Below are 19,208 nucleotides of genomic sequence, written 5' to 3' on the forward strand. Positions count from 1 at the left end.
CTCCTTCCCGAGGTGCCTCCATCTAGAAGGAGCCAGGGAAGCTGCGACCACCCCCGGGGAGCCCTTTACGGGCACTCCGCGGGGTCTTCACTGTCAGAGCTGCGGAGGTCGCCCTGGGCCAAGACAAGGTGCAGACTGGAGTTCCCAGGCAGAAGTTGGTGGAGACTCTCACGTAGGGACAGGGAAGGGAGGCAGGGCTCCAAATCCCGAGCAGGGATCAGGGTTGGTTCGGGTGTCCATGGCGCGCAGCAGGGCCCAAGCTGGAGCCGTAGGTCGACTCAGTGGGAACCGGTGACAAAGGTCCTAGGCGATCACCGGCCACAGGTGCCCAGAGGGCGGGAGGCGGGCGCCAAGGCCGGGCCAGGTCCCGGATAGCCCGCCCGCCCTCCAGTGCCATGCGTCCGTGCGGGAAGCGGCTGGGCTGGGGCGGGGGCGCTGGGGGGCCGGCACAGGAAGTCCCCCCGGCATCCGCATCCTGTCCCCCGCCCCTGCCGCCCGCCGCGTCCCCGCGCCCCTGCCCTCGCCACACCACCGCGGCCGCTGCCTTCGCCTTCGCCACGGTCGCCGCCCGCCTCTCTAGGCCGCGCCGCTAGCTCTGTAGGCTTAACCCTTCCAGGCCCGGCCACTCACCAGGGCCCCCCCGGGGAGGTGGGGGTGAGGATGGGGACAGGATGCTTGGACCTGCGTGAGTCCCAGAGCCCACCGGTGCTGGGCGCATCGCCCGCTGCAATGCATCGCCGGGTGCGGAGCGCGTGTCCGTGCGCCAAGGTTGGAGACTGTCACTGAGGCTGCATGGATGGAAGAGGAAGGGGGTTCCCTGTCAACACACCCACTGTCCTCTGAAGCGTAGGCGTGGCTTCGGGGCGCCCCTCCCCGGACAGGGGTACACATTGGGTGGAATTGGCACTTAATTAACCAGTTAATGGGGGAAACCCCCTCCTGATTCCAGCAGGTCTAGAAAAGACAACCCAGCTCACACCTGGACCCCTGTGTTGGCTAGGATAGACTAGTGGCGACTGTGCCAGCTCCATCAGGGGGAACTGGGGGACCCTTCGGTATCTCTTTGGGTTCTTGCTCCCTCCAGTAGCCACAGGCTCTCCCTTCTCCAGCTTCCATTTTTCACGGTGGCCCTTCTTCCAGCGTTCTGAGCCATTACAGCCCCAGTGGCTTCTCCCTGTTTGCTTGTTGCCATTACAAGTTGTTTCCTGCCTGGGGGTGGGAGTCGGGGTGGGGTGGGGGAGTGTTTCTCCCCCAGGAGGCCTGAGCTGGCCAACTGCATGTCCCCTCACTCATCTTTAATGGCACAGCACAGGCTTCTCCCATCTGGAGAATTCACATAAGATGCATTGCCAAGTTCTCTTGAAAAGAGGCTGGGGGTGTGGCTCAGTTAGCAGAGTGCTTGCCCTGGCACTCACAAAGCCCTGGGTTCCAACCCCAGTAGTGCATAATACCCATATGATGGTACATGCCTGTCACTCCAGAACTCAGCAGGAGGATCAGGAATCCTAGGTCATCCTTGGCTACATAGAAAATCTGAGGCCAGCCTGAACTACATGTGACACTGTCCAGGAGGAAAAAAAAACTGAGAAACTCAAAGACCTGACAAACCAGAGCTGCCTGTGAGGTGAAGTGGAGATATCCTCTGGAGAGGGATAAGAGCCCTTCATGTGATCACAGCCCGGCTCTTCTCCCTGTCTCCCTGCTTACAGTAGTCTCGGATTCACACTGTTCCTGTTCCTGCAGGCTTTCCCTGCAGCCAGACTTGAAGAGCCTGACTCTGGAGGCTTCACCTGCAGACCAGCAGCCCACCTTCAGGGCTAAGAGTACAGAAGGCCACAGCTGAGTCATTGAACCAGAGGTCCAACCGTAGGGACCCAGATTTGGAGTCACAAGGACCTCTGGTAGCTTGGTAACTTGAGGCACTAGATAGCCTTCCATCGATGAAAGTGGAGACAGGCTTCCAGGCAGCAGTCCAAGGACAACTAAGCAGACAGTGAGCATACAGGTAAAGGATGGGCACACCTTCTTCCCCTTGCCCTAACTGGATGGGAGCCTCTTCCAGAGACCAATGTTTCCCTCCTCTCTGAAGTGTGTGTGTGTGTGTGTGTGTGTGTGTGTGTGTGTGTGTGTGTGTGTACGTACATCCACATGCTCATTTAAAGAGGCCAGAGGAGGACATTGGCTGCCCTCTATGTATCACTCTCCAACTTACTCCCTTGAGATAGGGTCTCTCATTGAAGCTGGAGCAAAGACAGCAGCCAGCCCGCACCAGCACCCTCTTATCTCTGCCCCAGCTCAACACTGGGGTTACAGGCACCTGGGTATCCATGGCTGGCTTTTTACATGGGTGCTGGAGATTTGAACTCAGGTCCTCATGCTTGCCCTGCAAACTTTTCTCACCCGCTGCTGATCTATATCCCCTAGTCCCCTTTCCCCAGATCTTTTACCTCTCCCTCTCCTCTGCTGGGTTCTTTCCACAAGTGTTTCCACATCCACAGGACCATCCTCAAAACAGGCAGTTCCCACTGCTGTCTCGTCTGCCCATCCCTCTTTCCCTTCTCTCACCTGACCTGGGTCCCATCACTTCACCTAGACAGCTCCTTCTCTCATGGGACCAGTCACCTCCATGTTCTAAACCTCTTATCTTCTCTTATAAGGAGGCAGCACTGCACACTTCTGCTGCCTGACCCTTGGTCTGCCCCACTCTGACCTCCTTTGCAGACATTTTGGGGATTGCTAAAGGCCATTGCTTACTTTTGCATAATTATCAAGAAGATGTCTTTGGGAAGCAATTATTTCCCTATGGATATTTCTCCTGTGCATAACCCTTATTCTTTCTTGTGCCTTTAAAACTGTGTGTGTGTGTGTGTGTGTGTGTGTGTGTGAGAGAGAGAGAGAGAGAGAGAGAGAGAGAGAAAGAGAGAGCGCCAGATGTCAGGATTGGTATCTTCCTCAATTGCTTTCCACTTAGAAAAAAAGTTATGTGTATTTATTTGTGTGTCGTGTGTGAGTATGTGGACATTTGAGTGCAGGTGCCTGTGGAGCCAAAACTTCCCATTCCTCCCTTTAACTGCTTCTTGTCAGACATTTGATCACAGCAGTGAGAAATAACAGATGGAAATAAGGTTCTTTCTATCTGTGTATGTATGTGTGTGTGCATGCATGCATTCAGTGTGTGTGTGTGTTGCATACATGTGGTCTATGTGTGTGTGCATTGTCTGTGTGGACACCTGGTGTCCATCTCTATCACATTTTGTCTTCTCCTCTCTGAACCTGGAGCTCAAAGATTTTTTGGCTAGGCTGGCTGACCAGTGAGTCCCAGTGATTCTGCTCTCCTCACTGTACCAGGCTTTTTCTTTGGGCCACCAACCAGCTCCCAAATCATAACACAGAGACTTGTTATTAGTTATTAATGTTCGGCCTTAGCTTAGGCCTGGTTTTTTGCCAGCTCTTATAACTTAACCTGTTTGTCTTCATCTACATTTTGTTTTGGGACTTTTTACCTTTCTTTCTTTCTTTCTTTCTTTCTTTCTTTCTTTCTTTCTTTCTTTCTTTCTTTCTTTCTTTCTTTTTTTTTTCTTCGAGACAGGGTTTCTCTGTGGCTTTGAAGGCTGTCCTGGAACTAGCTCTTGTAGACCAGGCTAGTCTTGAACTCACAGAGATCCACCTGCCTCTGCCTCCCAAGTGCAGGGATTAAAGGCGTGCGCCACCAATGCCCGGCTCCTTCCTTCCTTCCTTTCTTTCTATATGTCCTATTTTTCCTACTTCTTGTGTCTGGCTGGCAGCTGCCTGGATTCTGGCCCTGCGCGTGTCCCTCTCTTTCTCCCTCATTCTCCCGTCCTGCTTCTCCAGCCTTGATTTCTCCTATTTATTCTTTCTGCCTACCAGCCCTGCCTATCCCTCTGGTACCTAGCTATTGGCCATTCAGCTTTTTATTAGACTAATCAGGTGCCTTAGGCAGGCAAGGTGACCCAGCAACACATCTTTACATAGTTAAACAAATGCAGCAGAAACAAATGTAACACATCTTTACATCATTAACAAAGGCAGCAAAAAAAAATGTAACACAGCTTTGCATAGTTAAACTAATATTTCCCAGCATAAACAAATGTAACTCCTCTTTGCCTAGTTAAAGTAACATCCCATACCACTCCACCCCTAACAGCTCTTTACACTTGCACTGGAGATCTGAACTCAGGCCTGTAGCAGATACTTTGCTGACTGAGCCATCTCTCTAGTACTTACCATTTTAACTTATTATTATTGTCATCATTTTTATTTTAGACATTATCTAAATTTAGACATTATCTCACATAGCCCAGGCTAGCCTTGAACTTGAATGTACTACGTAGCTGAGGATAATCCTGCCACTCCTACCTCCACGTCCATTGTGCTGAGATTCCAGGCTTGCACCAGCAGACCCAGTGTTATTTTTTTGATCTTCATGTATCTGGGTTTTGTTTTTTGTTGTTGTTGTTTTTGTTTTTTTTTAGCTTCCGGTTGTAACTGTTCAAGGCAAGTGTCCATTTCAACAGTCACTTCCCACTTGCCGTTTGTGCTTTCCTTGAGCCTACGATTACCTGGAAGGCAGAGCACTACAAACAGAGCCCTGTGCACTAGGCAAGGGGTTATCCTGTCTTCACAGTTTCAGAAAACTAAGACTGACTGAGGATTGATCTCACTTCCGCAATCACACTAAACTCCTGTAGCCTGATTTCCACAGCTCAGGCCCCTATTTGACCTTAGCACCTTGCCACATCTATGGCCCATGTGTGGCAACTCAGGTCACTACAGCTGATTGGCTGCTTCCAGTTCCAGAGTTCTCCTGGTGGTCATATCCAGGACCTAGATGAAACCATGGTAGATGCCACCAATGGTGACTAGAACTCTGGACTCCTTGGTTCTCATTTCACCACATTTCCAGTAGTGCCTCTAACTGCCCCAATTGTATAGAAACTGGCACATGACCAGTAGCTCTCTGTCTGTTCATGAGAGAAACTATATAAAAGGAGGCTTGGGTAGAGGACCCCTGAAGAGAAGAGAAAAACAAAACCAAAAAAAAACCCCAAAAACCAACTACAGGATAACCAGTGCCCGAAAGTTGTTCTTTGATCTACACACACACACACACACACACACACACACACACACACACACACACACACACGTAATTTAAAAATTATCAGAAACTCCCAAAGGAACCATTCTCCTAGGTCCACGTATAGACAGTTTGGTGGAAGCTGCACTGCTCAGAGAGTAACTGAACTTGGAAACGACAAGAGAATGAATGGACCTCTTTCTGAAATGGTGTGCACCAAAGCCAAACCCCCAGACCAGACCAGCGCTCATCTCTTCAGCCACCAAGAGGCATCCCAGAGAACAGACATTCTTCAGTCCCATGTCAACAGATTTACACATAACTATGAAAGACATTCAAAAGGGGTCAATAGAGCCAACCTCCACCCTCTTCCTTTTAAAGACTTTATATATAGGTTCATGGCTCTTTCAGGCAATTTTTTGTTGGTCTTTGAGGCATGGTCTCATGTATGCTGGTCTCAACTTACCATATAGCCCAAAGATGACCTTCAACTTCTGATCCCTCCTGACACTCCCTTCCAGGTGACGGGATTACAGGGATGTCCCCACATGCCACTTTGTCTGTGTATGTGCACATGGATACAAATGCAGGTACATGCATATGGAGGCCAGAAGACAACCTTGGATGTTGTTCCTTATTTTAATGTGTTTTTGCTGTCACTGACCTGGAATTCATCAAGCTGGCTAGACTGCCAAACCCATACACATCAAATTTTTAAAAACATACACACTTACACATATTCCACAGAGCTGGGAGTATAGCTCATTGAATAAAACACCTGCTAAAGTATGTGCAACACCATGGGTTTGAATTTCGGCACTGCAAAAAGAAAATTCCATAATGCCTATAAAACTGTTTAGAAAAAATTTATTTTGAACACATGAAAGGAAAATTTAGAGATACCCCCAAAATAAAACACAGAAGATCCTTTCCAAGGTGATGGGGAATCCCAACAGGTGTCCCTGAGCAGTGCCCAGTGCTGCATACAAGCGTGGGTCTCTCCCTCAGCACTCTGAGCTCATGGAGCTGCAGAAAACTTGCATTGGTGGCAGAGACACGTCACATTCCTGAGGCAGGGCAAATGGACCCGAAGGGCGGCTTACATGCCAGCATTCCCTGGTGGCCAGCTGAGGGTGTCTGTGCATGAGTGACACCATCACTCTGGGACTGGTATATTTAAAAACACCCACAGGGCTCTCTGCAGGGGGCCCAGTGCACTCCCTGTCACCCATCCAATCTGGATATTTAACATGTCCAGGTAGGAGGCATCCAGGCAACAGCAACTTGGGACATCAGTACCAAGATGGTTCTGCCAGCTGGAGGGACCACCTGCTGCCTCCCAGGGGTCCTTGTCCAGGGGACCAGCACCCCTCTCTGAAGGCTTCCTTGGCCCAGGTGCAAGGCACACAGCCGCTTGGCGGCTCAGAAGGGCCGACCTAGCGGATGGGCCTGAATGGAAACGTCACGCCTGAGATGAAGGTGTGCCCTGGGTGTGTAGGCAGCGCTGGGTGGGCAGCAGGGTGGGCTGGCACAGCCCCATAGGCGAGTGGGGGTGTGTGGATGTGGGGGTAGAACCCAGGGGGGAGAGCGGTATGTGGCGACTGCTGCACTGGGCCCGAGATCACCAGCTGGAGCAGGCTGTAAACACAAGGAGAGAGATTAGGTCCCAGGCCCCAAGCCCAGTGTCACCAGTAGGTCGGTCCTCTGGCCTATTCTCCCAAAGAGTACAAGCCTGATAGCACATGCCCATCATCCCAGCATTCCAAAAGCTGTTTTGTCCCTCTGCACCTGGTGTCCCACACATCTCAAGCGCCAGGGGCTCCTGGCAGGTGAATTCAGAGCACAGGAGACTGGGTAAGGGGAAGGGAGTGGAGGGCTCGCAGGATCTAGGCCAGGACTGAGAGAGAAGGACCTGCAGGGATAAAGCTATAACCCACCAAGGATAGGTGGTGGCAGTCTACACTGGGGACCATGGGCCGTGTGGAACTCTCCATGTGACATCCATACCCCCTCGGCCCTCAGAACTTGAGGCTCATGAAGTAGCCTCTGTGCTGGCTAGTGTTATGGCAACTTGACACAAGCTGGAGTTACCAGAAAGGAGGGAGCCTCAATTGAGAGGATGCCTCCATAAGATCCAGCTGTAAGGCACTTTCCTAATTAGTGACTGTGGGCAGGCCCAGCCCATTGTGGGTGGAGCCACCCCTGGGCTGTGTACAAGAAAGCAGGCTGAGCAAGCCAAGGGAAGCAAGTCAGTAAGCAGCTCTTGCCTTGCTTAAGTTCCTGTCCAGACTTCCCTCAATAATGAACAGTGATGTGGAAGTATAAGCCAAATAAAGCCTTTCTACCCCAAGTTGCCTTGGTCATGCAATAGTTACTGAGATAACCTCCATGCCAGCCTGGGCCAATGTCCATTTATGGTGCTATCTGAGGGCAGCAATATGTGCACCAAGAAAATGTCAATTCTGATTGAGTCTTGACGGCATTCCATACAGAAGCCCCACAAAAGTGGCTTTTCAAATGACCCTGAGATCCAGAGTCCAGTGCATCTGAGCCCCTGGTAAGCTGAGCGCCTAGTCCCCAGCCCCAGGGCTTATGAAACCCTCCTCACTCAGGACCCTGAGGTCTATTGTGAACCTCACCAGTACCTCTTCTTCCTTCCCTATCTGCATCCTCCACCTTCTAGAATATTCCCCATCCTGAGTACAGTGCTGGTTTGAAACCGTGGCTCCTTTCCAGCCATCACCATGATCAGAACCTCCCTACTCTAAAGCTCGGCACATCCATCTTCCCGAACTCAGTCTGTCAACTAGCCCCAGCTCTCCACACTGAGGACACAGGCCGCCTCCAGCCCCAGCCCCAGCCCCAGCTCTCCACACTGATGACACAGGCCGCCTCCAGCTTAAGATCTCTGCTCGCTCCTGTCCAGACTCATTGAACCTCACTCAGCCTGGCCATGAGCCTGGAGTCCATGCTGGTCTCGCTCATCACCAAATCCAGCCCCTGATTCCACCATGCTGCACCTCCCCGAATACTGTCTATGACATGGCTGTGCACAGTGACAGCCTGGCCCCAAGTGGACCCTCCTGCTCTTTGGATGCTGTCTTGTGCTTCCCTAAAGGAGATGGTGGGACAGTCACAGACCCTCCTGCAGTACACACGACCCAGAGCCCACAGGAGACCTCAGACAGTAGAACACTGTGGGTATGAACAGAGCTGGCAGTTAAGGAGCTAAAGCCCCTCTAAGGCCTTTTCAAAAAATAAAACAAACAAACAAAAAAAGATAAAAACAAAACCACATACATTATTTTTACTTTACGTGTATGGATATGTAGCCTGAATCTATGTCTGTATACCACATGCATGCAGCACCCACAGAGGCCAGAAGAGGGCACTAGGAACTGGAGTCAGAGCTGATTTTAAACTGTCATGTGATTACTGGGATCCCAACTCAGGTCCTCTGCAAGAGCAACAGGTGTTCTTAACCACTGAGCTACCTCTCCAGTCCCTCTAAAGTCTTTTCCTTTACATCACATTTTCTTTTTTGTTAAAATAACTCTGGACAGCCAGGCAGTGGTGGTATATGCCTTTAATCCCAGCAGGCAGATCTGAGTTCAAGGCCAGCCTAGTCCACAGGGTGAATTCTGGGACAGCCAGGGCTATGCAGAGAAACTGTCTCAAAAAACAAAAACAAAAAACTCACAAAAACCAACCAAACAAACAAACAAAAAGTTCCAGCCTGGGCTACAGCCAGTCCCTGTCTCAAAAAAAAAACAAAAAACAAAACAAAACAACCCACAGAGGCAGAGGCCGCCTCCAGCCTCCAGTCCCAGCTCTCCACACTGAGGACACAGGCCGCCTCCAGAAGGCATACCCTTCCAGAGCTTTCGTGTTTCCACAAGTGTCCAGTCTGGCTGGACAGTCGACATAAACCAAGTTGTCAGAACGCATAGCAATCCAAGTGAGATCCAACTGTCTTGGAGGCAGATTATTGTCCGTATGTGACTGTGACTATGGTGGGGCCATGGGGCAGAGGAGTCAAGGTTTTCCAAACAGCCCTTCATCTCACCTTCACTGCCAGCCCTCAAGGCAGACGCCCTTACCTCCCCAGAGGGAAACAGACTCAGACACTGCCCAAATGCCATTGCAAACGTCTCAGAAGCCAGGCCCCTGCTGAGGAAAGCCAAAGCACAACTGGCTCTTGGGTGGTGACCCTGTCCCTCCAAAATAGAAATGTAACTTGGGGTCACCAGAGAGCAACAGCATACCATTCTCAGAACATACCAAGTTTGGCTTCGATTCTAAGGACAGAGTCACAGAAGTGCAATCTCCAGGTTCTGAAAGGGACAGCAGCTCACCATGACCAAGCACTGCTCTGACAGAAGCATACCCATTTAGCAGCTTGAGTGACACTGGGAGTGTGTTGGGGTCTCTCCCACTCCAGCAAGAGGGCTGCTCTGAGCCTGTTCTTCCTGGTTAATCTAACCTTGCAGAAGGCTCAGCAGTGGGAACTCTGTCCCCTGCAGCCCAGCCCTGACCTCTGCAGCCCAGCGCTGCCCCCTGCAGCCCAGCTCTGGCCACTGCAGCTCAGCTCTGCCCAGGACCAAGGGGTCTGTCTTGCTTTGCCTCCCCCCTCCCCCCACCCCCTTCCAGCAGCACCAACCCACTTAGAGTTTAGGACACCTACTTGTTATGGGGTAGCCGGGAACACAATGTTCTCAGGTCATCTGAAACCAAAGAGACATGAGATTAGATCAGGAGAGACCTGGGTGCTGAGATTCTTAACAAGAATACTGGACAGACAGCAACAGAGACTGTTGCAATTTCCCAGCCTCCTTAGAAGCTGGGTTCTCCTGTATGGCAGCTTTCACTTAAAAAAAGATACCCCAAATGGAAGGAATCACTTGGAAAGGGGGAAGCTCTGTTGACAATTTGTTGAGCATCTGGGAAAGAGCCAGATGTCAGGGCTCTCACCGAGTTATCAAATACCCAGGTAAGATGGCAAGCCTCAGCTGAGGATACAGGCAACAGTCCATCATCAGACAGCAAACATAGGGCTGTTGCTGCAGCTCAGTGGTAGAGTGCTCACCTAGCATGCATGCACGAAGCCCTAGTTCAATGTCTAGCACTGCTCGCCCTCCCACCAAAAGAGGAAAAGACAGCAAATATATCCAGGAATGGTGGTTCACTCCCGTTATCCTAGCACTCATGTACAGAGGCAGAAAAACTGGCATGAGTTTCGGGCTAGCCTGGGCTACAGAGCAGGACCTTTCCCCCTCTGTCTCTCATACACACAGACCCCAAAAACTTAGTCTCTCAAAGGAAGTTCTGTATGCTCTAGCAAGCAACACCATGATGATAGAGCCAGGTAATATCTAACTGTCCTATCTAGGACTCTGGGGGATATTCTAGGGCTTTCCACCAACCTCCCTTGTAGTCACAGAGAGGGTGAGCGCGTCCTAAACAAAGTAAAGGTGGTGCCTATCTAGGATCCTGTCCTTTCTGCCCACACCACGGGGCCAGCACTCACCTCTCGTGCAAAGCAGGGCCCCCGATGCCATGGCCACCTGCAATGCCTGGGCCAAGCGGTCCAGTGCAAGCTCGATCTCTTGGGAAGCATTGAGGGGGTTCAGTTCATCTGCTAGTCTGTTGATCTCCTCTACAATCGGGACCATGTGGTCGAACAGGATGAGTCCCAGGCGCCCATACAGGTTCTTCTCAGTCAGGTGCAGCTGGAGCGTCATAAGGACCTGCAGGACGCTCAGGTGCAGCTTCGAGTACAGCAAGTTCGAGTCTCTGTCTGTGCCTGTGCCTGAGTCCTTGGTGACCTTGTGACCAATGTGGCCATTGGAAAGGCAAGGCTTCTTCCTTTTGTAAGCCAGAGGGGCCTTCACACACCAGCGGATCAGCCCAATGAGGGGCGTGAGCTCTAAGAATCCTATGGGCAGGTTGGCGGCGATGGGAGTATTTAAAAACGTGATGAGAATCAACCTTGGGTCCTCGAAAATCCAGCTGACAATCATTTCAAGCAAGTCCAAAGGTGGGATGAGGTCATCTGCAAAGAAACATTCAGTCAGGAGTGGTTCTGGCCTTGGAGACAGGAGCAGAGTGGACAGCGGGTGATGGATGGAAGTCCATGGACTTCCTGTCGAGTGCTCAAATGTCTACTGCATGAGTTCACCATCTTCCATCTCCTCTCCTACACCTACTCCATGGAGTTAATGTCCTGTCCCCATGTCCAGGACCCTATGGCCAAGGTCAAGGCTCAAAACAAAGAAACAAAACCAAAAACAAACAAAACAAAAAAACCCACAACTCCCCAGCAAGTTAATTTCCTTGAATGCCATCACTCTCCACACCACATGTATTTATTCATTTATTGGGAGACAACCTGCAAGAGTCCCTTCTCTTTCTCCCTTTATATGGGTCCCAGGGATCCAACTCAAGTTGTCAGCTGGGTGGCACAGACTTCTGGGCACTGAGCCAACCCACCCACTAGCTCCTAGCTCAGAACTACTGGCATACTTCACCGTCTCTGGGTCTAGGTTCTACACTATATCCAGTGTCTCCTCCATAGTACAGTGAGAGCCATAGTGGTCTTCAGAGAGTAGCTTGGAGTATTGTCAGTCATCTATCAGCACCAATGGCCATCTCAGCCCCAGAGCTGGACCCCTTATCTATGAACCAGCTTGACCCTTCAACAGCACAAATGACGACAGAAGTTGGCACTAACTCCGAGCCTACTATGTGTCAGGTGCTGGTCTTGGTCCTTTATACAGACCCACCTACTTAATCCACATAGGACCCCAGACTGCTCCCCCAGAAAACAGAGGCAGGGTGCTGTTGAGTCCTTTCTTGGGACTCATTAGAAGGACATGGTGGCTGGTATCTGAGTCTGGCTTTTATGCCCAGTTTGCAATCAGTATGGTATATGCTCAGGCTGGCTGCAGCCCAGCCTCCTCTCTGGGACTAAGTATTCTCAGCTCATGAGAAAGCAAAGCATGGCAGAGTCCCTCTCTGTGCTTGGCTCAAGAGTGTCAGAGGAGGACTTGGGAAGCAAGACACACGCTCCCTCTGTTGGAATAAGGTTTCCAGCCTCTCTTCCCCTGGAAAGATGGGCCCTTCTGAGACTTCCTACCTGGGATAAACATGTCCCACCAGCAGTGGGCAGCAGCTGTGGTCTATAACCTCCTATGGCAATCCTGCCTCTGCCCCTTGATTCCCCAAGGAGTTTCTATCTGAGTAATGCCATCTGCATTTCCAACATATGCCCAGGCCTTGGTAGAGACAACCGCAGTGGCCTGAAGGCAGTGTGTGCACAGGTGGAGGTGTGTACCTGTGCCCTGAGTGTACATGCACACAGAGTGTGTACTTAGTGACTTACTTCTCCATCCCCACATAGGAGACCCATGTTCTGAGATCTGTCCAGCAAGAGGTGGGTAGGGAATTTTCTTCCTTTTGCTGGCTCAGAGGTACAGACTACCCCAGGATGTTGTGAGCAGCAGCACTGCTTGCCATTCTGACAATCGTCTTCAAGGCCAGAGCCAGTGCTGTGTGTGGCTTATACCAAAATATGCCGTATACAGAACACACCCTGTGTATACACAGCACAACACAACATAGCCTCGGATACACAGCACAACAGTGGCTCCCTGAGCCTGACTTCCCATTCCACATGCAAACCACCCACTCTCAATGTCAAGGCCAACTTCCATCTTGTTGGTCTAAGGTGACTGTCTAAGGTTGGTCTGCAAGGAACTACAATGAGGTGAACTAGGTCTAGTGACATCTCTCCTGCTGGAAAACCAAAGACCAGAGTGCAATCACTGGCTAGTGACGGCTTTTAGGAACTTTGACAAGAGTGACTGAGGAAGTTCTACTTTGGCAGCAGGGCTCCTCTTCACAGGACCTGCCAACCTAAGAGGCAGAATGCATCCCCACAATATTTCCAAGCGAATGTTCTAGAGAGTAACAAAGATTAGGTTTATTTATTTTATTTTATGCACATAAGTGTTTTGCCTGCTTGTATGTATATGCATTACATATATATATGGTTTCTCTGTAAAATCAACAAGTGTTTTAACTGCTGAGCCATCTCTCCAGTCTGAGAGCTATGAAGTTTAAATGCAATAAGAAGGGTAAGAAGGGAGACACACACATAATAAAAGGATCGATGAACAGGAAATAGGAAAGGTTCCCAAAGGCTCTCAAGCTGCTGGCTTAGCTATCAGATCAGGACAAGACACAACTTGTCAACCCCCAGGGCAGCAAGGGCAGAAAGTAGAAGGAGGAAACAAACACAGGCCCAGTGCTTCACTCCACACAGAAAGCCAAACATATACCTTTGTATTACGGGAAAACAATAGCCTGAGTCACCCAACATTACAGGGGCCATAGAAGGCACAGATGTGGAAGGAGTTATCCAGAAAAACCCTGCCTAGTGACCCTGCTACTGGAAACCTGTCCATGACAGAGGAAATGGACAGCAAAGCCTGGGCTGTGGAGGCCTGAGCCCTTTGCCCCATTTAACCACAGTCAGTTGACTTCTACTGTTTTGTTTTTAGTGGGGAATCAGCATAGAGTGTTGCTGCTCAACAGGGATTCGGGACTCGGGACACTTGGGCCTTTCCTGGTCAAGGACAAATGTTCTTTCTACTGACAGCCACTGAGGAAGTCTCAAAATTTAACAGGAAAACTGGGACCAAGGATACAGTGCTGCCAAGAAAGAATAGCAGCTAGAAAGGTTTAACTGACAGCGATGGTTCAGTAGGCAAAGGTGCTTGACGCCAAGCCTGACAACCTGAGTTCCACCCACAGGACCCATATGGTAGAAGGGGTTGTCCTCTGACCTTCACACACATACAGGGGCATGCAAGTCTCCACACCTATACACACAAACAAAATAAATAAATGCAATATGAAAAAAAAAAAAAAGGTTTAACTCCAAGGCTGGAGAGATGGCTGCCCTTCCAAAAGATCTGAGTGGCTCACAACCGTCTGAAATTATAATCCCAAGACATCTGGCATCCTCTTCTGGTTTCCATGGGTACCAGGTATGCATGTGATGCACAGATATACATGCAGGCAAAACATCCACACACAGAAGAAAAAGAGGAAGAGAGGAGGAAGATGGGGAGGAGGAGAAGAAACCTTTGGTCTTAAAAAACCAAAATCAGCAAATACATAAATAACAAAATAAAAAGCGCACTTGCTGATCTTCCAGAGGACATGAGTTTAATTCCCAGCTCCCCCCAGGGGCAGTTCACAACCACCCGTGACTTCAGCTTCAAAGGACTTGACAACCTCTTCTGGCCTTCTTGGGTACCCACACTTACCTGCACATACCTGCACACACATAATTAAAATGACTCTTGGGGGAGGCAGGTCATATGTCTATGGAAAAGGGCCTATCTCAGCCCCAGGCCCTGGCTTTTTAAGCTTATTTCCACCACTCAGACCCAAGCAACTGGGAAAAGGTCTAGATGCCAACCTTTAGACATAGGTCCACAATAGGGATGCATATTTCAGTTTAAAAAGTCAGTGCAAGGAGATGGAGAACTATTGGATTATGGTCTCTTTATTTCAAAGCACAGCCAGGTGAAACACAGGCCAGAGCTAGGTTAAGAACCCAGCCAGCGCGGCCAGAACAAAGAGAGGGGTCTCGTCCCCACATGCAGCCCCTTAAGAAGCCCCCTTACGTCATTCCGGCTTTCCTTCACCCCGCCCTTATGGGCGAATCCCCGGGTCCACCTGGTACCTGCCCCAGGACTATTGGGCGGGGCTAGGGTGACTCCCTACAGAGAACAGTTAAGAGCACTGACTGCTCTTTCAGGATCTGATTTCAGTTCCCATGTTGGGACAGTCTATAACCTATCTCAAAGAGCTCTGACATCCTCTTCTGGCCTCTGTGGGCACCACACACGTGACACACATACGCACTGTACACATGCACGCATGCACACAAAAATAACAAATAACAAAAGCCAATGTAGTCACTGGTGCATGGGATGTAGTTCCATGGTAGAATGCTTGCTTAGCATGCACAGAGCCTTGGGTTCCACACATACCCCTACCCCCACCCTCCACCCCCCACCCCTGAACCATTAAAAGATAAATATACAAAGCAGGCATTCACCAGAAGCTTCTTTGACAGGAACGACCTGCTTGACTGTTACCTGATGACAGGTCGTAGAGTGCAGTCACGGAGGTTATGAACTGGCAGCAGAAACGGGGACTGGCACTGAAGATCTGCTTCAGTGTCTGAACCGAGCCCGGAACCAAACAGCAGTAGTCGTCCACTAGGGCCCTGGCTAGTCTCACGCAGTAGATCACAGGCGTCCGCTGAAAAGAAGCCATGGCTAACGTCACTAAGGAATCCTGAGCTAGCAGGTAACAGCTGCATATCAACGGTGAGCCTACCTGAGTGGAAGGAGGCATGTTGGGCGGGGAGTGGGGGTATCCAGGAAACTAGTCCCCCTCCCACCCACATACTCGAGCACAGGTCTCCTGGGACTGCCTGCTATGCTAGAGGGCAGAGGTGACTCCTTACAACTGGGACCATGCGGCCCACAAAGCTGGAGTATTTATGTGAACCTTTTGGTGGTCCTTGTCGAGAAGCTGACTTTGGTTAAGGTGATTGCTGAGTCCAGACACCACAGATCAAAGCTAACCATTATTAACAGTTGTAGGTTCAAAAAGAGTCTGTGAACCATCACATGACAAAATGTTTGCTACAGTTGGGCATGGTGCTAGGAAGCCTGAGGCAAAGTGATTAGGCGCTTTAGCTAGCCCAAGATATATAGCCAAACATTTTGGGAGGTAGGAGGGGCTCAAGACGGGGTTTCTCTGTGTAGCCTTGGCTGTCCTGGAACTCCTTCTGTAGACCAGACTGGCCCCAAAGTCACAGAGATCTGCCTGCCTCTGCCTCACAAGTGCAAGATTTTAATTTTATTTTTAATGGTGTGTATACCTGTGTTTCTGTGTGAGTGTGTGCATGTGAGTACAGGCATTCAAGGAGGCCGGAAGAGAGGGACTGATGCCCTGGAGCTGGAGTTCTAGGCAGCTTCTAAGCTGACCGACCTGGGTACTAGGAACTGAATGAGAGCCCTTAGTAAGAGCACTCTGAGTTCTTAACCACTAAGTCATCCTTCATCCTTCTGCATACCATTTTTAAGATCTAATTGTTTTGCCTAAGAAACAGATTTTTTTTTATTTATTCTAAAGAGGAGGCCACTTCTTTATTTAAAAAAAAATTAACTTGGGGCCAGGTGTGGTATCACAAACCTTTAATCTGGGGAGGCAGATCTCTCTGTGAGTTAGAGGCCAGCCTGGCCTATATAGTGAATTCCATGTCCACCAAGGTTATACAGTAATAATATCCTTTTTAAAAAAACGGGGGATGGTAAGATGACTCAGCCAGTAAATCTCATGCCCCAAGAGCGTGACAACCTGAGATAAAACCCTGGAATCCACATAAAGGTAAAAGGAACAGAGACTGAATAGATGGTTCAGTGGTTAAGTGCACTGGCTCTCCCAGAGGACCCAAGTTTGATTGCCAGCACCCACATGGTGGCTCACAATCATCTGTAACTCTAGTTCCTGGATCTGAGGCCCTCTTCCAGCTTCCTTGGTTCGAGCACCAAGCACACAGGTAGTGCACAGACATACATACAGGCAAAACACACACACACACACACACACACACACACACACACACACACACACACGATTTAAATTAATAAATAATAATAATAATAAAAAAGGTAAAGGAAGCCAGGTATAATAGCCCACACCTTTAATTCCAGCACTTGGGAGGCAAATGAAGGTGGATCTTTGAGTTCATGGCCAACCTGGTCTGCAAAGGGAGTTCCAAGACAGCCAAGGCTACACAGAGAAACCCAAGGCTACACAGAGAAACCCAGAGAAAGTAAGAAGGTGTGAACTGACTTCTGTTACAAATCTGTCCTGACTGCCACAGATGTGCTGTGGTACAGGCAACCACACACACATCATACATGTACAATAATAATAAAAATTTTAAGTAAGCTGGGTGTGGTGGCATATACTTTAATCCCCAGCACTAGGAAGGTAGAGGCAGGTGGGTATCTCTGTGTTTGTGGTCAACTGATCTACATTTCAAATCAAACCCTGTTTCAAAAACAAAACAAATCATAACCATTTACTACCGTGTGCAGAAGAGGGCTACAATTCCAGAGTCAGGCACAGTAACACCTATAATCCTCAGGAGGCTCAGGCAGAAGGGTCATGAGGTTTGAATTCAGCCTGGGCTACATACCAAGTTCTCGTTTCAAACAAACAAACATTAAGCTCTTTAAAAAAGGGACTGGATGTAGCACCCAGGCAGCAATGATCAACACCATCACACATGTGTAAAAGACTTCTACAGCCTCCAGTTACATCCAAATTCTTGTTATCCTGTCTATGGAGACTCTGGGAAGTAAAATTATTTCCAGAACAGTACCTGGAGCCAGGAGGCCGCACATTCCAACACGGGGATCCGACACACAGCCACGGCCATAGAGACCAGCTTTCCCAACAAGCTCATCCGGCTGTCGTCGGCTTTGTTCCCTTGGGGGCTGAAAAGGGAGGAGAAAATTATCTGCCGTACAGAGTCCTTGCTTTGCTCCTGGAAATAACTGCACATGATTTCAAGAAGCTGGAGCTCCTGGAGCGAATTCAGTCTCTGTAAAAAACAAACCCGGGAGAAGCTGTGAGAGATGGGGGCCTGTTGCTGCTCTTTAGTTTCCACAGTAAAGGATTCCGGGAGTGAATGCCTGAAATCCCAGCACTCAAGAGGAACTTGAGTTGTCCAGGCTGGCTTGAGCTACACAGTACATAGTGAGGCAGTGTCTCAAACAAAACAAAACAAAACAAAACAAAAACTGTCCCCACCTCCCAGGGTGTGCTTTTTTCACCTCTCTGAAGCCTAAACCCGGGGTGGGGGGGTTGCTTAACCCTAGGACTACGCACAAGAAAGCCTTGCATCTAATTAAGCAACATCCCGGAGGGCTCAGGTTTGAGACTCTAGTGATGTTAAGTAGCCAGTCCCCAAAGTCTCCTCCTGGATCATTGGTGGGCGACTGTCACACGCCTGCGAAACAGGCACGCGGCTGAGCAACGCCGCTGGACTGCAGGACGGAGGCTGGAGGAGGAGGAGGAGAGACCTCGGGGCGAGCGCTTGTCACCAAGCGAAGGCACGGACGGGGCGGGCACCTTGGGCTGCGCGCCGCGTTCCTTGGGCACCTGGAACACAAACTCCTCCAGCAGCTCCACGGGGCCCTTGTCCACGATGGGCAGCGGCGCGCTCTGCAGCTGGCTGCTGAAGTAGATGTCCAGGTGGTACAGCACCTCCTTGGCCGCGCTAAGCGCGTCGCGCCGCAGCAGCGAGTGGCGGATGTCGCTCATGGTGCGGCCGCCGCGAGTCCCACTTCCGCCCGGAGACAAAGAGGCGCGATCAGCCTGGGCTCCGACGCGGGCAGGGCCGCGGCTCCCGCCCGCCGCCGCTACCTGGCGCCGACCCGCTCAGGGGGCCATCGTCTTTGTCGTCGCAGCGGGCCAGCGGGAGCCCTCGGACCGACTGCGGCACCGCCCAGAGCCGCGGGAGCCGATGCCGCTCTGCCGAACCGGCGGCGGAATGCCGGGGAGGCGACGGCGGCCCGCAGGGGCCAAGCTCAGGCAGCGGCCGCGCGATCTCGTGGACGCCCCCTGGCGGTGAGGCCCGCACGTGCAAACGCGAAGGCACGAGGCCCCGCCCCGCCCCGCCCCGCCGCTTTGCCAAGTGTTTCTGATCCTCCACCATGTAAGCAAGCCTTCTCGTGCTCCCTACCACCCATAGCATGTTCTTAACCCCGGGAGCTACTAGAACCAAGGATGCTGGTACGCACCACCCCGACGGCCTGCTCCCACATTCTGTTCCCAGAGCCTGTGTTTCCAAATTCTCTCCTGAGTCCTGGCCCTCTTGACTGCTATGCTCTAGCCTAGCCCAGGAGAACTATGAGAATCTTAGTACAAGGTGCAGCCCACATGCTTCCTGCTCCTCAAGACTCTACCACCCTACAACACCCCCAACTCCCACCTCAAGATTTATTTATTT

General features: G+C 50.7%; 1 protein-coding gene across 5 annotated transcripts; it reads right to left on the reverse strand.

The window, feature by feature from the left end:
- Positions 1-78: 78 nt before the first annotated feature.
- C4H7orf26 (chromosome 4 C7orf26 homolog) lies at positions 79-18,735 on the reverse strand. Of its 5 annotated transcripts, XM_035443139.1 has the most exons (7): positions 18,329-18,735; positions 17,577-17,798; positions 15,271-15,436; positions 10,626-11,150; positions 9,783-9,822; positions 631-788; positions 79-113 (listed from the first exon to the last, which is right to left on the reverse strand). In XM_035443139.1, the coding sequence occupies exons 1-7, from the start codon at positions 18,518-18,520 to the stop codon at positions 94-96; spliced, it is 1,323 nt and encodes a 440-aa protein (XP_035299030.1). In that variant the 5' UTR covers positions 18,521-18,735; the 3' UTR covers positions 79-93. The 5 variants fall into 5 exon arrangements, with proteins under 5 accessions (XP_035299030.1, XP_035299029.1, XP_035299031.1 ...); XM_035443138.1 differs by lacking the exon at positions 79-113 and having other exon boundaries at positions 575-788; XM_035443140.1 differs by lacking the exons at positions 79-113; positions 631-788 and adding an exon at positions 5,948-6,736 and having other exon boundaries at positions 18,359-18,735.
- Positions 18,736-19,208: the final 473 nt, after the last annotated feature.

This window comes from Cricetulus griseus, chromosome 4 (genome assembly GCF_003668045.3).
Source record: "Cricetulus griseus strain 17A/GY chromosome 4, alternate assembly CriGri-PICRH-1.0, whole genome shotgun sequence".
NCBI classification, from domain to species: Eukaryota; Metazoa; Chordata; class Mammalia; order Rodentia; family Cricetidae; genus Cricetulus; species Cricetulus griseus.